The 17747-nt window shown below is 40.9% G+C and overlaps 1 protein-coding gene across 1 annotated transcript in view; it reads right to left on the bottom strand.

Moving 5' to 3' along the window:
* LOC128153242 (putative N-acetylated-alpha-linked acidic dipeptidase) overlaps nucleotides 1–10027 on the bottom strand; it is a 32901-nt gene extending 22874 nt beyond the window's left edge. Inside the window, exons 1-4 of the mRNA XM_052812296.1 lie at nucleotides 9871–10027; nucleotides 8391–8496; nucleotides 5020–5206; nucleotides 4133–4234 (exon numbers count right to left, since the gene is read on the bottom strand). Coding sequence (XP_052668256.1) covers nucleotides 4133–4234; nucleotides 5020–5206; nucleotides 8391–8496; nucleotides 9871–9988 — 513 coding nt within the window. The 5' untranslated portion in view covers nucleotides 9989–10027. The remainder of the gene's footprint in view (nucleotides 1–4132; nucleotides 4235–5019; nucleotides 5207–8390; nucleotides 8497–9870) is intronic.
* Between the last annotated feature and the right edge of the window lie 7720 nt (nucleotides 10028–17747).

Genomic DNA, 17747 nt, shown 5'->3' with positions numbered 1-17747 from the left:
ATGGCATTTACTTCTCTTCTAATCTGTTTAAGCTGTAGTCAGTCTTGGACAGCTAGAGGTATTTTGGACCCAGACACCACAGTAAATACCAATTGTATTTTATGCAGTAGACTGAATGATGCCAATATCATATGAAATTCTCAGGACTTGATTCTAATTCAATACAGCAGAAGGGCCTGACTGTCAAAATAAATTGACTTTGCACATGAATAAAGTATTCTTCATGATTGTGTTTCAACCATGTTATTCAATAGTTGGTGTGTGATTCATCTTCCTTAATGTCAGCTACCTAAAAGTTGTGTGCATTGTCCAAGAAGGTCCTGTAGTAAACTCCATAGCCAGTGAAGAGCTGGGAAGTTCTCTGAGAACTCACCCTTTCCAAGACAATTCACCCCAAATCTGTTTTAAACACCTATTTTAGCAAGGAATAAATTGCCCTCTGGATATACCTCTCATTGATTATATCTCAGAGACTGTTTTAGAGTAAATGCCTATAAAAAGCTTTAAAGATTGGTTTAGGGAAGATGCCTACAATTTCAGACAACTAAAATTAGCTGACAGGAAACTCTTCGTTAGTGCATTTCTCCATATTACCAGACAGCTCCAGAGAGATCAATTTCGTTTCAAAAAGGTATAAGCTTAAATCTCTTATACTGATAAAAATCACTGACTTCAGGTGATCTTATATATCAGCATACGGCATGTCCTGATAAGACTGTGGTACAGACATTGACTGTACTAGTTTCACCACTAATCTGCAAGTCGCAATTTCTTCTTAAACAAAGCAAAATGAACGCAGTTAGGATAAATTCATGAAATAAAGGGGACTGTATTTAAATAAGGCAAACAGTTTCACACCTTTAAGATTCTGGTCCCCTTTGTTCAGAGAATAATTCATAAATGCAAGGATTATTCTTGGGGAGGCTTTTCTGAATTTATGGAGTAGCTTTCCCTCTCAGTAAAATCAAGTGTAACTCTACTGAAGTCAAGACAGTCCTTCCAGTCTATTTAGATTAAGTAAAAGGAGAATGTGGTCCTCCATTTTAACAAAATTTCTTTAGAATATCTTGCACAAGAATACCTACATTTGTAGGCTATTGTATTTTTTATGAGAAATACAAAAATGTTGATTTTAATAGTTTGGCTTACATAATTGCAGACCTGTAATTATAACAATTAATAGCAACCTGCAGGATTCTCACATTCAGGGCCCTTGTTCTACAATGAAGTGCAAAACAAGTTAACATGAGAGTTATATTTTATGGTGAAAACCTGTTCACACTTTACAGGGTTTTTTTAAATAATGTCTTTGATTAAGTAGATGCCATCACATAAAGAAAAGAACAGTTCTCATCTTTAGAAGAAACTCTCATAACTATATCTGATATAAAGTATACAATCCGTATTCATAGCATTTTTCCTGGTGTCGCAGAACAACTCATACTTATTCAATCTCTAGATTTCTGAAACTACATTAAAAGGTACTTATTTGAAGATTCTGGCAGTATTCGATATACTGCATAGTAAATCAGGCTTCCTTAATTAAATCCTTTTAGCACCTCTGAAAATTCTACAACTTTAACTTTCATTAACAGGACTAAGAACTACATCGATGTAATAAATGTCTCATCAGAGCATTGTGACAGTTTTGTATCATGATTTCCTAGTGATGTGATGAAATCCCTCATGTTTATAGAGCTATTACAAAATACAAGCTTTGAGAATGTAGTGTGGGCTCATAAAATGTCTTATCTGGGCTCTTTTAGCATATTTAGAGATCTCAAGTATGCCTCTTATGTGTGACCATCATTAACTAGATAGGAGTACTTTTGCAGTCACTTAAAAAGGAAGTGAAGAGCAGAATTTTACCATTCTTTATGATGCTAATGTTCCAAACTACTACTACTGTCTGACAGAATGTGACTTTGCTATTTTGTCTGCTTTCTGCTTAATATTTCTGTTAAAAGAAGTTTCTGGTCAAAACTTAACTTTTTTCATCTGACTCTTTACTGGGATTTAGTTGAAATACACCACACAGAAAAAATGTACATTTTCTGACGATCTGTATGACAGACCAGGATATATTCCACCTTCCGTCTACTGAGAACTTGAAATGAGTGGGAACTACTTCTAAATCTCTGCAGGGTCTCACTCTAGCAGGCAAGTAGCTACTATCCCACTCTGACAGTATTTAACCTTCAAAACACAGTCACTGCCACTTATTTTTAAAAAGCAGCTGCAGGAAAAGTAATAGTGCTAGCAGTGCCGAACTGTATTTCCACAACTCCCCGATTATAGCACTCACCCAGAAAATGTGTGAGCTGCGTTCTTGGCCTCTCTCAGTATGAAGAACTTTGACCATTTCTCCCACTTTCCAGGAAGGTGGCCTACTCGTGAGACTATGGTTAGCCTGGGATGCAGGTACTTTACAGCCTTCTCCCTTCATTGAACTTGGAGCTTTATGTAGGAATCAGTTGCAAAATTAATGAGCAGAAAGAGAACCTAAGACTGACGATTGCACTTAGCAAGATCTAAATATCTCTCTCCACAGCTTAGTTCTGTTTTTTAATAGAATGGTTTTTAACATAAAATACATAAACCGGCCTGGGAGAACTCAGAAGGGCCCTGAACCCACTGAGTATTTCCACTGCTGAGCTATATACACGTTCTCTCCTGTGCCGTTTGCAGTACAGGTGGAGACAACTGCTCACTGGAGGATGTTATCGCTAACAGCACTAGCTAGGTACCCAGAGCTTTTGTCAAAGTATTATGCAATAAGGTGAACATAAGCATCATATTTTGAAAAGACAATCTGTCTTTTAGTTATTAGGTTTTTTTTCAGAAACAAAGTTCTTATACATAATTAAAATAAAATAATTTTCTAAAGAAGGAAGCTGCAGCTTCTTAAAACTTGTTTTTATTATTTCCCATATACATGACTTACTGTAGCTCTCCACAAACCAAATAAAGCAGTGAGGTTATTCTGTCTTTGGGGATATTACGTTACGATACAAAGTCAGAACCCATGAATTTTACCTTACATTATGTTCCAAAATTCCCACTGTAATTCTTGAAATACTCAAAGCTCTCACATCCCAGGGTACAGACTATCTGCCTGGTTCTCCAGCTTCCTTTGAGTATGTGAGGCAAATGAACACAGGATACCTTTTGTATCCTGAACTTGCACAGCTTATTAACAAACTTCACAAAGTATATGACTAATACTGGGCTGTGCGAGTAAAAGCACTGTTAGCAGGTTTCAAAGTCAGATCCAACTTTAAAGCAGAGATTGGACCAGATGACCTCCAGAGGGCCCTGCCAACCTAAATTATTCTATGTATAGACAGGAGAGATACTGAGAATAACAAAAAAAATTCTAATCTTACAAAATATTAATTGAAACCACTAATGATCATAGGATAGAGAACTCCTGTTACACAGGCCAACTTTATAAAAGAAAGCCCGTCAGCTGGTACCATCTGTACAAGATAGAAAGGATTAGAGTTAAGCTCAGATCACAGCAACATTTTAATGCCAGCTAGAATAAAAGCCATTTTCAAGCATACTGTACACTGTGCAGTTATACCTGTCAGTGTGAGCCTTGGGCAAGCAGCATTTTGAAAATTATATTGTTCATTTGCCTACATAAATGTAACAGTCTTATTTGTTCAGCAAGATGGGAAACAATAGTGCATATTCACAGAAGTATCTGGAGAAGCTTAGAGCAGCTGACAACATTAAAGGTTTATTACCATATTTTTTGAGGAAAAGGTAAAAATAAAATCCAGTTCTGACTCAAACTCGAGGAAAAAATTAAACATATATGTATGACTGCTCAATTTGAACATTGCCCCATTGCGAAACTCCCAAGAACATCAGAGCTACGACATCCCTCCTACTGGTGATATGTCAAGTTTTGAACTAAAGCCTAAGACCCAGGAATTTCACATAATTCTGTATCATTCTATGCTATTCTGTGCTATGCTATGCTACGCTACGCTACACTACACTATGGTATTCCATCTTTTCTATTTCTATTATTTCTATTTCTGTTTCTATTTCTACTCCTGTTCCTACTTTTATTTCTGTTTCCATTTCTACTTCTATTTCTTTTACTATTCTACTATGTTACCTCAGGTATTCCTTGGGCTGAAAACGCACTGTAGGGTGGCACCACATCTCTAACAGCCTCATATCCTGGAGGAGGAGGCTCAGATAATGATGTGTTGAAAATCTAGTGGGAAAGAAGAAAAGAAAAAGGTAAGCCAGGCAATATGGAAAAGAAGTACTGTCTATTCAGGCACATTTCACATGCATTTGCAGTTTAAAGGAGTCTAGTTTTAGAACCGTAAATGAGGAGTGGCCAAAACTTTAGCAATCACTGGGCAACCTTTTCAGCATGCAGGTTCAATGTGTGCTCTTGCAAATCCCATCTCCACTCTTCACAAAATGCTTAAATGAACACAGGGTCCCTTAAGGTGGTCTCAGCACAGCAGATAAGAGCAGCTTAGATCATAATGGTAAAAACCACTTGCATTCTGCTCACCCCTGAAGCTTCTACGAGGACTAAAGCTGCTCTGTAATGAACTGATGTTACCTGTGATAGTGCATCTCAAGGCCTAAACTCTAATATTCAAGAAACTGAATTTAGCACAATCACCAACACTGTATAATGAATCAATGCAAATAATGATGCTGACCATGTTTGCTTTCCTCTTTCTAAATAACAGAATAATTTTAAAACAATTTAATTACATAAAGTAATTCTCTTACATAATTCTCCTTTAATCCATATATTTCAGTATGGTGTATGAATCAGGGTAATTATTAGTATTCCTAGCACATACACTACGAAACAAAGATACAAAATATAAAAGCAAACTGGAACCCCTGATTTCTGTGTGCTTTGGATCAGGCCCAACACCATTAACAGAGCAAAGAATAGCTTTCCCTCCCAGGCTTCCCAGGTGTATGAAGGTGATTTTGTTCCCTGGTTGCAAAAAATGGTGTTTTCTGTACCTCATTTCCATGCTCATCAATTATTGAGATGTAGTTGGGCTTAGTGTCATCAGGGTAAGAGAGCAAGACATCATAATGAACCAACTGAACAGAATCCAAACCAAACTCTTTCCACTCAGCTTGGACTTGCTGTGCCAGATTCAGATTCTCCTTTGTTCCTGCTAGGTGAGGAAGCTGTGTAAAATTGCTAAAGAAAAAGAAGCAACAAAACAGGATCAGGCATTGCAGCTCATAATCAGAACTCCTCTTAGCCTAGCTGGAAATAAACCCCCTAGAGATGACCACATGTACCCAGGCTAAATAAGGACCCAGACTCCTGTGCATCTATGCTTTTGCCTGTCTTACACATAAGTTGAGGTAAAGGGTTTCAGTCTGTCCTGAGCTATCACAGGTGTTTGTATCTTCCTCACAGGATGGCTTAGCAAGAATGGCATGATGACATCGACTGTGGGGTCCTGTCCTCGCTTTACTCCTTGTCTTCTGGGTGACCTTAGGCCAATCAGTCCTATGCACAATGAGACTGACCTTCCTTGTGAAGTGATAAAAGAATTGAGTATAATTATCTTTGTGTATTCAATTTAGAAATGTGCATAATTACTCTGATCCCTACTTTTAACTAACTGTATATCTTCCTTGGATCTCACTATTTTAATTAATTTTGGCACAAATATTGATTTATCTAAAAGTTCACTCTGAGTGTGTCTTGTTGGCAAATAAGAGAGGGAGAGTGGCCTACAAACAAGGAACAGAAAAACTCAATAGCTTGTGACTTAAAAGTCATGCAGTGTGAATAACAAACAGTGAAAGATACCATGAATAGTGAGCAACCCATTGTCTGAAAAAACAATTGTCCAGACCATTGAGAAAGCACAGGGGTGAAGGGAGCTGAAGAAACTCCCAGCTGAATGAGGTTGTCATCACGATGTCCTCATCCTGTCATATGACCATGCCATCAACATGCCACAGAAGCATGTGTTGCACCAGTTGGTGTTAAGGAAGGAAACTGGATCTTCGATAAGGAAGGGGTATAAGATTGGGAAAAATCCCAAGTACAAGTGAGAACAAAGCCATCAAAAAAGCATTTTGAAAGAACTATACACATAGAATAGAATAGAATAGAATAGAATATTTCAACTGGAAAGGAACTACAATGATCATCTAGTCCAACTGCCTGACCAATTCAGGGCTGACCAAGTTAAAGCAAGTTATTAAGGGCATTGTCCAAATGCCTCTTAAACACTGACAGGCTTGGGGCATGGACCACCTCTCTAGGAAGCCTGTTCCAGTGTTTGACCCCCCTCTTGGTAAAGAAATGTATCCTAATGTCCAGTCTGAACCTCCTCTGATGCAGCTTTGAACCGTTCTCCGGCATCTCATCACTGTATGCCAGGGAGAAGAGATCAGCACCTCCTTCTCCACTTCCCCTCCTCAGGGAGCTGTAGAGAGCAAGGAGTTCGCCCCTCAGCCTCCTTTTCTCCAAACTAGACAAACCCAAAGTCCTTAGCAGCCGAATGCTGCTAGATAAAACCATGTTCCTCTGATAATGTCAACAACTAGTACCAACACTGTACTGAAAGTCCTTGTTACAGTGACAGTACCATTTTCTGGATGACATACCGAACCAAGAGCACAGTTACATGTTATTGTTAGAGCCAACAGCTGTTTTCTGTAAGAGTTAGGAATGTTTAAGTCTCATGTTTTTATTAAAATTTGACATAAGCAATAACATTCTCCTGTATTATATTCCCATTTAACTGAATATTGTGTTTTTCTTCATTTCCTCTTCTAATCTGTTGACTGCCTGTACTGGTAGTTCTGAGCAGTGACTAAGTATCTGCCATATTTCACCACAGAACTGGCTGCATGACAGTAAATGTTTCCTGTTGGCATAGTCTAGAGAGCAGAAAGCTCTCCTTTCACAGAGCTCTTTAACAACAGTTGACTTTGTAGGAGCCAAAACACAGGTTAAGACTGTAAAAAATCCTAAGTCTTCAGTTTTCCATGTTTATATAGTCCAGGACATGACTGTTACATAGTAAAGAGAACACACTTTCCAGCTAATTTATTTGCAATAGTCTGTGGCAAGTGCACTTAAAATGAAATCAGTGGGGTTGCCACAATCTTATAAACTGAAAATGTTTTTTTAATAATTTAGTTTTATAGCAAGAAACAACTTCATGCTATGTAATCAGGCTGGAAATTTAAGGCAAACCCAAATTTGTTGATTACTCCTAAAATAACTGATAGTTTAACACTTTCTTTACACAGAAAGTAAATTTCTATCAATCAACTGTGACTTCTGGTCTGTTACTGACTGGAATAAATACATGCTTTTAAGAAATACTACACTGTCCTAAGAGAAAAATAATCTGTTTACAAGATCCCTAAAAGAAACAAAAGCTTCCTTGTAGTTAAAGCTCCTAAGTTACAGAAATTAAGAAATTAATCACAGTAATTAAACTGTAATAGATTTAAAAAATATCTATATTGTCATCTTCCATTGTTTGAATTTTCAGGAACAAATGTTAGCAGCTTGCTTCTAGGATTTAATAAAAGAAACAGAGTATATTTAAAATCACCTAATTTAAAGGGTAGATGAAATGAAAAAATTATTGGGAAAAAAACATTGTCTTAAAAAAGACTCTAAAACTTTAAGACTATTAGATGTGTTATGAACAGTCTAATGTACCATGATGACTAGCTGGTATCTACTATGTCTGTTCTAGCTATTCACTGTGCAGAGGGAGAGAGCTTGGAAGCATATCTTTCTTCATGAATGTGAGTATGAGGCCAGAATGGTGACAGATTAACACATAAATTTGGTCACAGCATGACAAAGTGTGAAGGAAGAGTAGCAATAAGGTATTAAGGCCTAAGCTATAGGAAGAATTAAAGGCTGAAACACTGGTATGATTTTCTTCTCTTTTGCATTGATGTACTCCGCTATTTTCCATTTAATCTCTCCTGATTTAAGTTCATTCATACAGCCTAATTTGAAGCGAATCATTTTTCCATAAAAACCAATGTAAGATAAACATTGTTGTAGACTGAAAAAGGATACATAAGAGAAAGGCTGAACCTCTACATCATTGTACAAGCATTCACCAAATGCCGAGCAAGAGCTTGGCCAATTTTTAATTCCTTTATGTACTGAGATTACTGACAACTCCTCAACTGTTTCCAACACAAACAAGAAAGAGAGGAACTGAGATGGGCTATTTTGTGAATCACAGCTCACTGGGGCACATTAGATAAAACCTACGGCTGACAACCTGCACACCAGCCTCTGTCTGGTGGCATCCTTGGGCTGGTTCCTGCTTGAATTTTTTTTTTTTTTCTTTTTTGGACTGCTTAGTCTACACATTACTTACTAAAGAAACTGCTTGATGTTTTCAGCCTTCATTTCAGCCATAAATGCCGCCTTCATGTCCTCATGAGGACTCACAGATGTCTTTTCTGTAGGTTTTGCAAACCAGCCTGTGTAACGCACAAAAATACAACACTAAAAACACCAGAGCAATATTCCCATGACACACACCATTTCTCTTTGGTATCACCACATGATTTTCACTGTGTATTTTACAACTGTTTTTACCTCAGCACAGACAAGCAGCCACAACCTAATGCAGGCTGCACAGTGATGGTAGTGGCAGTCCCCCCCACAGTAAGAGAACTTATTTACCTAGGTAGATATTGAGGGGAATAAAATACTATATTATATTTATTCATCACAGTTATTTTACTGTGGATGCTAAGGAGACTTATCTTCCTTTAGCACCAGAACATCATGCTGTCAGTCATGTCAGTCATATCAGTCACCTCAGTAATAAGGCAGCAGCTTTACAAAAATGCACAGAAACACAGACACCCTTTGTAAGGAACAGATGTCTTGTAACTCCTTTCTCACTCTCTGCTCTGTCTGGCTCTTATTCTGGAATCCTTCCCTTACTGTGCAGGCATTACCAGAGTAAGTGATGAGAGGAACACCTGGCTAGAAGGAAAGTGTTTCTGACATCTGTTTTTATTTTTAAGTCAGAGACTGAACATGTTCTGTGCAAATGCAGCAGCAGTTACACGGGTAGAGCAAATGAGAGAACTGGTGGGGGGCAGAGAGCCGGTAACAAGCTGGCACTGGCGAGGCACTGGTCACTGGCACAGCAAAAGGCTCTTTCCACATGGGAGAGCAATTCAGTTGGGGCTTCCCAATGGCATGAACCCCAAGTGCAGACCAAAAGGCATTTCAAAATACAAGTGGCTCCTTAGTTTTTCCTTCCTCCCCCAAACTGATCCCGATTCATCTGTGAACCAAAGGGGAGGTAAGGAGGGGTAATCTCACGGCAGCAACCCGCAGGCCCGCCTGCTTGGGCTGAGGGGGAGGTGGGACAATAAATTAAAGACTATTTCACCCCTCCTGTCAGTGCTCCTTCAGCCCCGTATTTATCTTCCCGCCCTTCTCGTTTGGGCTGGTGCGGTTTCAACACAGCAGCTGTGGGGCCTGTCCTCTGTCCCCTCCTCGCAAACCCAGCGCCTCTTCTCCTGCCCGTGGCAGAACTATTTCATTTAAAACGAAATCGAAACAAGTCAAAAAGGCAAAGACCCCTTCTCCTGCGGAGGGGCTGGAAATCCCAGGAGGGGTCGGTGACTGCGCCTGCCCGGTGTGAAGGGTAGGAAGGGAGGGAGCTGCCGGCCGGCCGAGCACACACTCACTGCGGGCACCCCTGGCACAAAGCCCCGGGCGATGAAAACCCGCCCGCTGCTTCCCCACACGCGGCCCTTCCTCGGCCCGGCTGGAAGAGCGGCGGGTGGCCGGGAGAGCCCCCCGATCCGACGGAGGGTTAGTCTGCACTGTACCGATGAGAAACCCGAGGAGAAAGACCCCCGCCGCTGCTCCCAGGACGACAGCCCAGAAGCGGCAGCTGGCTGCCCTGCGGCCGGCGGACTCCGTGACGGTGCCGAGCGACGTCCACATCGCCGTCCGTCCGTCCGTCCGCCCGGCCGCCCGCTCCCGGCCGCTCCGCGCCGCTCCCCGCAGCACTTGCCCCGCCGGCGGAAGGCCTGCCGCGGCCCGGCCCGCCCCGGAGGCGGCGCCGCCGCCCGTCGGTCGCGGCTCCCTCAGCGGTTCCCGCCTGGGGCCGGCCGCCTCACACGCACCCCCGGGGCCGGCCGTGAGGGCCCCGCTCTCCCCCACCGCCCGGGGATAAGGGCCGCCCGCCGTCACGCCCGGGCGAGGCTGGAGATGTCGGAGCCCGCCCGGGTGCCGAAGCCGCGGCCCGGGGGCTTGGCGGTCTCTGGCTGAGGTGCGAGAGTCAGCCCAGACGTGCTCACCTCCCTTCTGCCTTCCCCCTCTCTCCCTGCATGTGCTAGCTGTCGTGCCACCCCATATTCCTTTTAACTTGCAGCGAAGTGTGGCGAGGAGGTAAAGTGATGATTTGGACACCTGGTTTGCCGTGGCCGTTTCACACCGGGCTGCGCCCTGCCGTTCTCCACGTGGCACACACCAGAGTGGACAACACACACCCGAGTGGACAACACCAGCATAGCAAATGTGAGAGGAAAACAAGGTAAAAGCCATTATTTTGAGAGATTTATTTTATGCAATATTACACCCCAATAACGCAACACTCTATGAAAGGTTGTAAAGACTCTTCAGAGAGGTACGTGCCCCTGTGGATTCATTTACCAGGAGGTGGGTTGAGTACCAGACAGACGTCTCAGTGATCTGTTTCTTTCCAGTTTACAGAGGTACGACCCCAAAAAGTGCGGGTGCACCCCTGCTGCTCATCTGAGGACAGTCCTCAAACCCTGCACACACACTTGACTTTGCTGAGTCTTTTTTCCACCTCTTAAAACGTCCACTGTATCATTTTGGAAAAACCTCTCCATTCAGTTCAGTCATAGCATTTGGGATGAGGCTGTACCTTTAGGTCCATGAACAGAGGAACTCTGCATGCAGAGGTGGCCTCCTGGGCTTTGCACAGGTTTTCGTCCTCGGAACCCTTGCTCAGGTGCTAGCTGGGGAGGCAGCTGATGTTTAAGACATTAAGTCTGTAGTTATGTTGTGTCCATGTCCACATACAGTATGGGCAGCCTGTTCTCAACAGCAGGTGCAAGCATTCTACAGGACTGCTCCTATTGCACCACTCCACTTGCTGATGCAGACAAAACCTAAGTCTAGGGTGAATTCCAGACACTGGACTTGGACCTCATCTGCAGAACCCATTGCACTGGGAAATCTTAGTACGAGACTACTAGATGGGCCCTGTGGGAAGCAGAAGTGTTGGTTGCAAAGAGCTATATACCAATGACACAGCAGTAACATGCTTTGAAATTTTATAAGCGACAAAAAAACTCCAAATGACCAGACGGATACTAAAAATAATGCCAGTATTTGTGATATTAGTCCTGTCTCTTGCTTTATACTATCCTACGCAGTCTGGCCCTGTTGTGCAAAAGCCTGCTTTTAATGATACTCTTGAGTGGGGTACTCTGCCACATTGTCAGGGCAAAGCCAGATGCCTGCCAAGTTGCCCTCAGCATGCTGGCTGTTGTAGATACCATTCTAGAATGCCCCTATAACATATAGGGAACCTAAGTTTGGAAATGAGCACAGTGGAAGGTTGTACCCCTACCGAGCAGTCTGCTTTCCTTCCCCATTCTGTACCTGGATGGGCATAATGTGCCTGTTTTTGCTGCTCCACCACTACTCATTGATGGAAGCTGAAATCAATGTGGTGTTTAAGTGGGCTGAAGAATGGACATGTCTTCTGGTATTCTTAAAAAGATTAATATGGCCAGGGCACCTTTGGACATAGGAACCTGGAAGAGCTCCTGGATCAGCTAATTCGTGTTTGAAGCACTTGGAAATTAAGTTCACGAAGCACCATGGGACTAGGTGCTGAGCAAAAGCATACCTTACCTCTCGATCAATATTCCAGAGGGAGTTATTCAGTCCCAGTGGTTTACAGCCACACTTGCTTAAGTAGAATAAGATGGAAAAGAACAGTGAAGAAACTGAGTGAGAATATTGTCAAAAGTTTGGTGCTGTTCAGTACTCTGAAACTAATTGACCTGCCCACACCACTTAGAATTTCTGAGTTACTGCTTTGAGGCATTTTATATATAGTCTTCCAGTGTGCCTGCAGCTTGGACAGGACATTATGACCCTTAAATACACAATAGCAGCAGCCAAAGGGCATAGGAAAGCTTTATTCAAGAACAAATTACAGTTATGATAAATGCATAAAATGTTATGCTTGTTCCTATATGCAGAATCATATAGGTCGTTTTGCAGGCAAAGCCATTTCACTAAACCGAAAATGTTCAATAAACCAAAAGTAGGAAAATTTAATGCTTCTCCTCTCTCTATGCTTTAGTGGAAAATCTTCTACTAATCAAAGTACTATAAGTTATTTTTCTTATCTCTGAGCTGTGAGAAATGTATGAAAAAAAGTTACTTTTCAATTCATCCACCTGTAGAAACAAACTCACTGTTTTTTGAGATGCAAATCTTAGGCAATGTTTTGGTTATGATTATCCTTTTACATATCATTTATCATGACGCAGTTTTCCTTAGGTCCAACTGAAACCAATTTCATGTGACTATTTTATGTAGGATCTGTACATGCAAGGTGTTGAGGAACCTAGCTATAAGTTAAGGTGCTGTTCAAACACACATACAATAAGATCAACTTATGTGCTACTTTCTTTGGTATACCTGCAGGATTACTGCTTTATTCTTTGCTAGCCCTTCAGCATGTGAAAATGTTGTCACATTAATTTACTGCAAATAAGGCTTACAAATATTTGTGGGGAGGGTTCTTGACGTAACTACTAAATGAATGCTGTGAATTCACTCAGGTTTGGGATTTGGGGAAGGGTGGGGAAAAGTTGTCTCAGTGGCAGTTTTTGCAGTAGCCTTTCATTCTTCTGAGTCACAAAGCTAGTTTGATATGTGATTGGGAGAGGAGCTTCCAAACTTTTGGTTAGAGCAAAGCGAAGAAGGTGAAAACAGTTATCACTTACAACCCACTGGAGGAACAGCCAGTTTAGTGTGGAGACAACACTACTGTAGTGTCTGAGGACAGCTTTAGCTTGTCAAATAAAGGTGTGTTTGCTTATAGCTGCCAGTCTTTGTTACAGTTTTAACTGTGAAAGAGTGGATGCTCAAATGCATGGAGTTCTGCTGTGGAATTGGTGACACGCTGGCTGAGAGCTTATGTGCCAGGGTTTGAGGGAAGGCCAACAGGGGACACCATGTGGGTCATCTGATATTGACTGCTCTCTCAAGATTAGAAAATGGATGAAGTCTTCTTTAAACGACTAGAAGAAGTCTCATGATTACAGCACGGGAGTGGATAAACACCAGAACAGGCTGCCCAAAAATGTAGCATATAAATTCTTGGAGCTTTCAAAACACCTGAATAAAGCTCTGTGCAACATGATCTAACTTGGACGTTAGCTCTGTTTTGAGCAAGAGTTGGTCTGAATTGTCCTCCTGGGGTCCCTTCTAACATTTTTCTATGATTCTGTGATTTTAATGGAGAGCTGCTTGTGGATTAATATGCAGTCTGCTTTGTAAATGTCAAAGTCTGTGTTCTCCTGTTACAAATTTGTGATACAGATAGTGAAATTAAAAGAATTGCCTAGCTCCCAAGGGTTCTGTAGGATTAAATCATTTATTTTGAAAACAAGTAAAGAAATTCATGAGTTCCAAATCTCTATTATGCTATAGAACCACTCACAAATTAAATTTTAAGTGTTTCTGATAGAATTTATTGTTACATTCTTCATGAGTGAATTAAATTAGATGTATTGTTATAAAGGGTCAATAGAAGAGCAGGAAATGAAACCTAGAAGACTTTTCACCTAGAAAACTTTTCTTACACTTTATTCTAGCTTCATATTTTCAAACTATTCAAAATACCAGCTTCACACTTTTTACTCATATAAGGCATGCAAATAATAAGTAGGTTTATAACTCATGTTTTCCTTTCCCCTGCTATATACTCTTCTTGTATTTGCAATAGAAATTGCATAGATAAAACTTTCTCAGGGGCCTAGTAATCATGCTGCTTTCGATTTTCACATCACCGCAGTGCTTCTGAAACATCTCATTCTGCAAGGTACCACATATGCCTACGTACTGGAAACAAGACTTGAGCTTTCTTAATATCTTTCTCCCTATAGGTGTCTGTATACAGAAGTCAGAATGCTGGTTCTGTGCCTACATGAAGCACTGAGCAATGATAAAAATCAATGTAAACAGCACCTCCCTGATTTTAATTTTTGGTAGTCAAGTTCATTAGCTTTCCGTGTTGGGTTTGTGCCTTGTCCCTATCCTGTGCACTTAAGAGTTCTGTGTAGTATTTACACTGCTGTGATAAAATTCCTTCTGCTGAGGCTCTGGTGACTATCAAAAAAAGCAGCAGTATCAGGGCTGCTTTCCTGCTGTAATGGCTCACTCATTTTGTCCTCCTTCTCTTCTGAGTTCCTTTCGTATCCTCTTTCCTCTTCTCCCAGCTCTTAAAATTCTGCAAGGGAATCCGTTCTTATGCCTTAGTGAAAATGGTAATGAATTGGCCATAGTAACCACCTGCTCAGGTGTGCTCTTCTGTTAACTCCCTTCTGTCTTGAATGGTGACATTAGTTACTCTGTCAGAAATAATTATGCTCCCATTTTCTGGGGCTTGCTAATGAAATGCTGGAACACTTTAGCTTCTACAGAAGTCATAGAGGTGAATATCCATCTCTTTGCAGAAGGGAGTCTGGTTATTCAAATATCACAGCATTTTGGGGTAATACATTGTAAATGAAGGAAGAGGAAGGTACTGTGAACAAGTATAAAGGCCTCTAAGGATCTATACTACACATGGAAAGACCTGAGGTAATTCTGAATTGTAATAGAGATCATCTCAGCCCCAGTGTTGCAACATGCAGAAGGATGAACCTCAGTAAAGATGCCTACACTGATTTAAGAGCTTGCCATACTGAACGAGGGAGCTTTTGCTGCTTACTCCTGCTGTTGGCTTCACAAGTCAGTTCTCTCCCAGTTGTGATCCTCACTGGGCTGCTCATGAACTGATTCATTAGGCTTCATCAGTATGGCACAGAAGAGTATTTACTTCTCTCAACTTCAGTTTGCTGCTGGATTATGGTTTGAATTGGCCCATGGAGGAGTCAGACAAGTTGCAGACATGGCAAAAGGTGATCCAGGGAGTATCTGCCCCTTTTGTGGCAGCAGAATGTTAAGTCAGCTCAAGCTGCCCTGTGTTGATGTCACCATGAGAACATAAATGGCCTGTTACTACTGCAGAATTAATTCCACCATGGCTGAACTGCCTTGAATCTTTCTATGGATTGAGAAAAAGTTTTTACAGAAAGGCAATTTCTTCTGTGGCTGTTTTCACTTTTTGCCTTCCCAGGGCATTGATCTTTCACATATAGCAAGCACAGATTCTTCTGGTGGGTCTTCTAGCAAAGACTGGGATGCAAATATGGAAAGCAAGGAGAATGGACCAGAATTAATGATCTACACATGGAAACCTCTCAGGTGTTAGGGCATAGTTAATATCAAAATATGTGCCTTTCTGCTCTGAGAAATCAATAAACTGCAGTTTAGTCGTGTGGGAACTGCCTCAAGATGAGCATCCTGACCATGTTTGCTTTCCTTATAGCTGCACTGGAGTGTTCTGAAGCCTACTAATATCCTAGTTTTTGCATGCTACAGGAGCAAAGGATAAGAGGGGTTTTTTTGTGCTTACCTTCACAGACTTAAATTGTATTGCCTGTTAAATAAACGCCTCTTTACTGATGGTGAGTCACAGTTAGCCAATATGTATTCTTTGAATTTTACAGAATAGTGGTGTTGCTGTGGTTATCACTGTTATATGTGTTTTGGCAATTTTGTCTGCTCCTAGCTGTTTATTCTTGAAGATCTTCTATTGCAGCTGGAAGAGATTGAGTATGTGTAGTCAGATGCAGGGATCCATTTCAATTCTGTTGGTGAACAAGACATAGCGGCTTTAAATTTTAAAAACAAGTTAAAAATAGGCACCACTGTTATGGACATTTGTGTTTGTTGTGTGATTGCATCATAATGCAAAGTATGAAGCTTATTTTTTTAATAGTTTCCTGTTGTGAATTTAATTTTCTCAGAAATGAGAGGCTAATAATTCTCAGTGGGATTTTTTGTGGTCAGATGTAAGAAATAAATATTTGCTCCAGAAGTTTACAATGTCTGTTTCAATTTTTGTCCTATTCGGGATAGTTCTGTAGTTGGAGATTTCATACTCTTTTATTTCTTTTTATTTCTTTTATTATACAGAGAAATTAGAATACTTGGCCTTAGATAGCACCATTTCTCCTGAGTAGTTAGAAGCCCTTTATGCAGGGTACTTCTTTTAATTCTCACTGAGTCTGAAGTACAGAGTCTTTCTGACTTGTCTGAGGTCACTGTAGTAGACAGAAAGGTCTCTGATTTCTCAGCCCTGTGTCCTGACCACAAGACTACAATAACTTCCCTGAATCCAAAGTCTACACTTGACTTTCAGATGATGAGCTGACTAGCTCTTGGTCTTTGCAACTGCTGTTACTGCAAAGGCAAGTCGTTTTGACAAAGATAGTTATGCACTGTGTGCATGTAAAAAAAAATGCTACCGGGTAAAGTTCCATTTACTGTATCATAATTTCTGCTGTCAGTAAAAAGTGGGGAGGGTTCCCCCCCCCCCCCGCCTTTTGTCTGCATATTTCAAGCATTGTCTTTCCTTGAAAAATATCCCAGTGACTCAAATGAACTGTCCCCCAAACAGACACCTAAATACTTCACCAATTTTCAGTACTGGATACAAATCTGTAGTATTGGCCTGAATCACAGCAGTCTTACTCTCTAGTCTCTTTAAAAAGAAACTGCACTGGTGTGAAACTGGAATAATACACAAGTGAATTGTACTCCTGAACTTTGTGTCATCACCATGCAAAGGACAAACTGAAGTACACTCAACCTCCTGATAAGAAAAGCAACTAAGAGAGAAATAAAAGGATATGCAGCTGTAGAAAAAAAATATGAGGAAAGGACAGAGTTCAGATTAAAGACAGAGGCTGAAGGAAGGCAAAGCAAGAAATAAACAACTCTTTAAAATAACTCTTGTGAAAGTCCTGCGGTGTAAGGGGAAAAATGCTTTCTCCTGCCCTGAGCTCTAAAGAGAAGTCATCAGTTCTCTGAAACTCTATGTGAAAAGGAAGTACTAACATCTGTTTCCCCGTGTTCAGTCAGTGAATTTGATATTATTTGAAGAAAGAAATTCACTTCAAGAATTCAGTCATGTTGGCTGTTCTTCCCAGCAGTGTAAGGAAAGCCCTCTTCTGCTGAGCCTTTTTATGTTGAAAATGCATCATTCTAGCAAAGCTTGAAACAAGCACTAAACTAAATTGATTGAAATGAGAGTCTGGCAGATTGCAGGGTGAATTAAATTGGATCTGTGGGGTCCACTTCTTCCCTCAGTCACTACAAGATTAATTACTTCAGTTGTAAATGCCTTTCCTTCTTCTCTTGTTAAGAGATACCTTAATAATTCCAACACCGCTGTGGTTCAGTTAAAATTACTGTCTGCCTCTCAACCTTCAAGTATGAGGTCAATGAAATTAGTGAATCTGAGGAGACCTGCCTCATCTACTTTTTTTTTTCTTTGTATGTGAATGGCAGGCTCGAGAGGGCAGGTCCCCTTCGTGTC

Source organism: Harpia harpyja, chromosome 17, assembly GCF_026419915.1.
Source record: "Harpia harpyja isolate bHarHar1 chromosome 17, bHarHar1 primary haplotype, whole genome shotgun sequence".
In the NCBI taxonomy this organism is placed as follows: domain Eukaryota; kingdom Metazoa; phylum Chordata; class Aves; order Accipitriformes; family Accipitridae; genus Harpia; species Harpia harpyja.
Note: the sequence above shows the minus strand (reverse complement) of the source record. Positions and strands in the feature narration are given on the sequence as shown.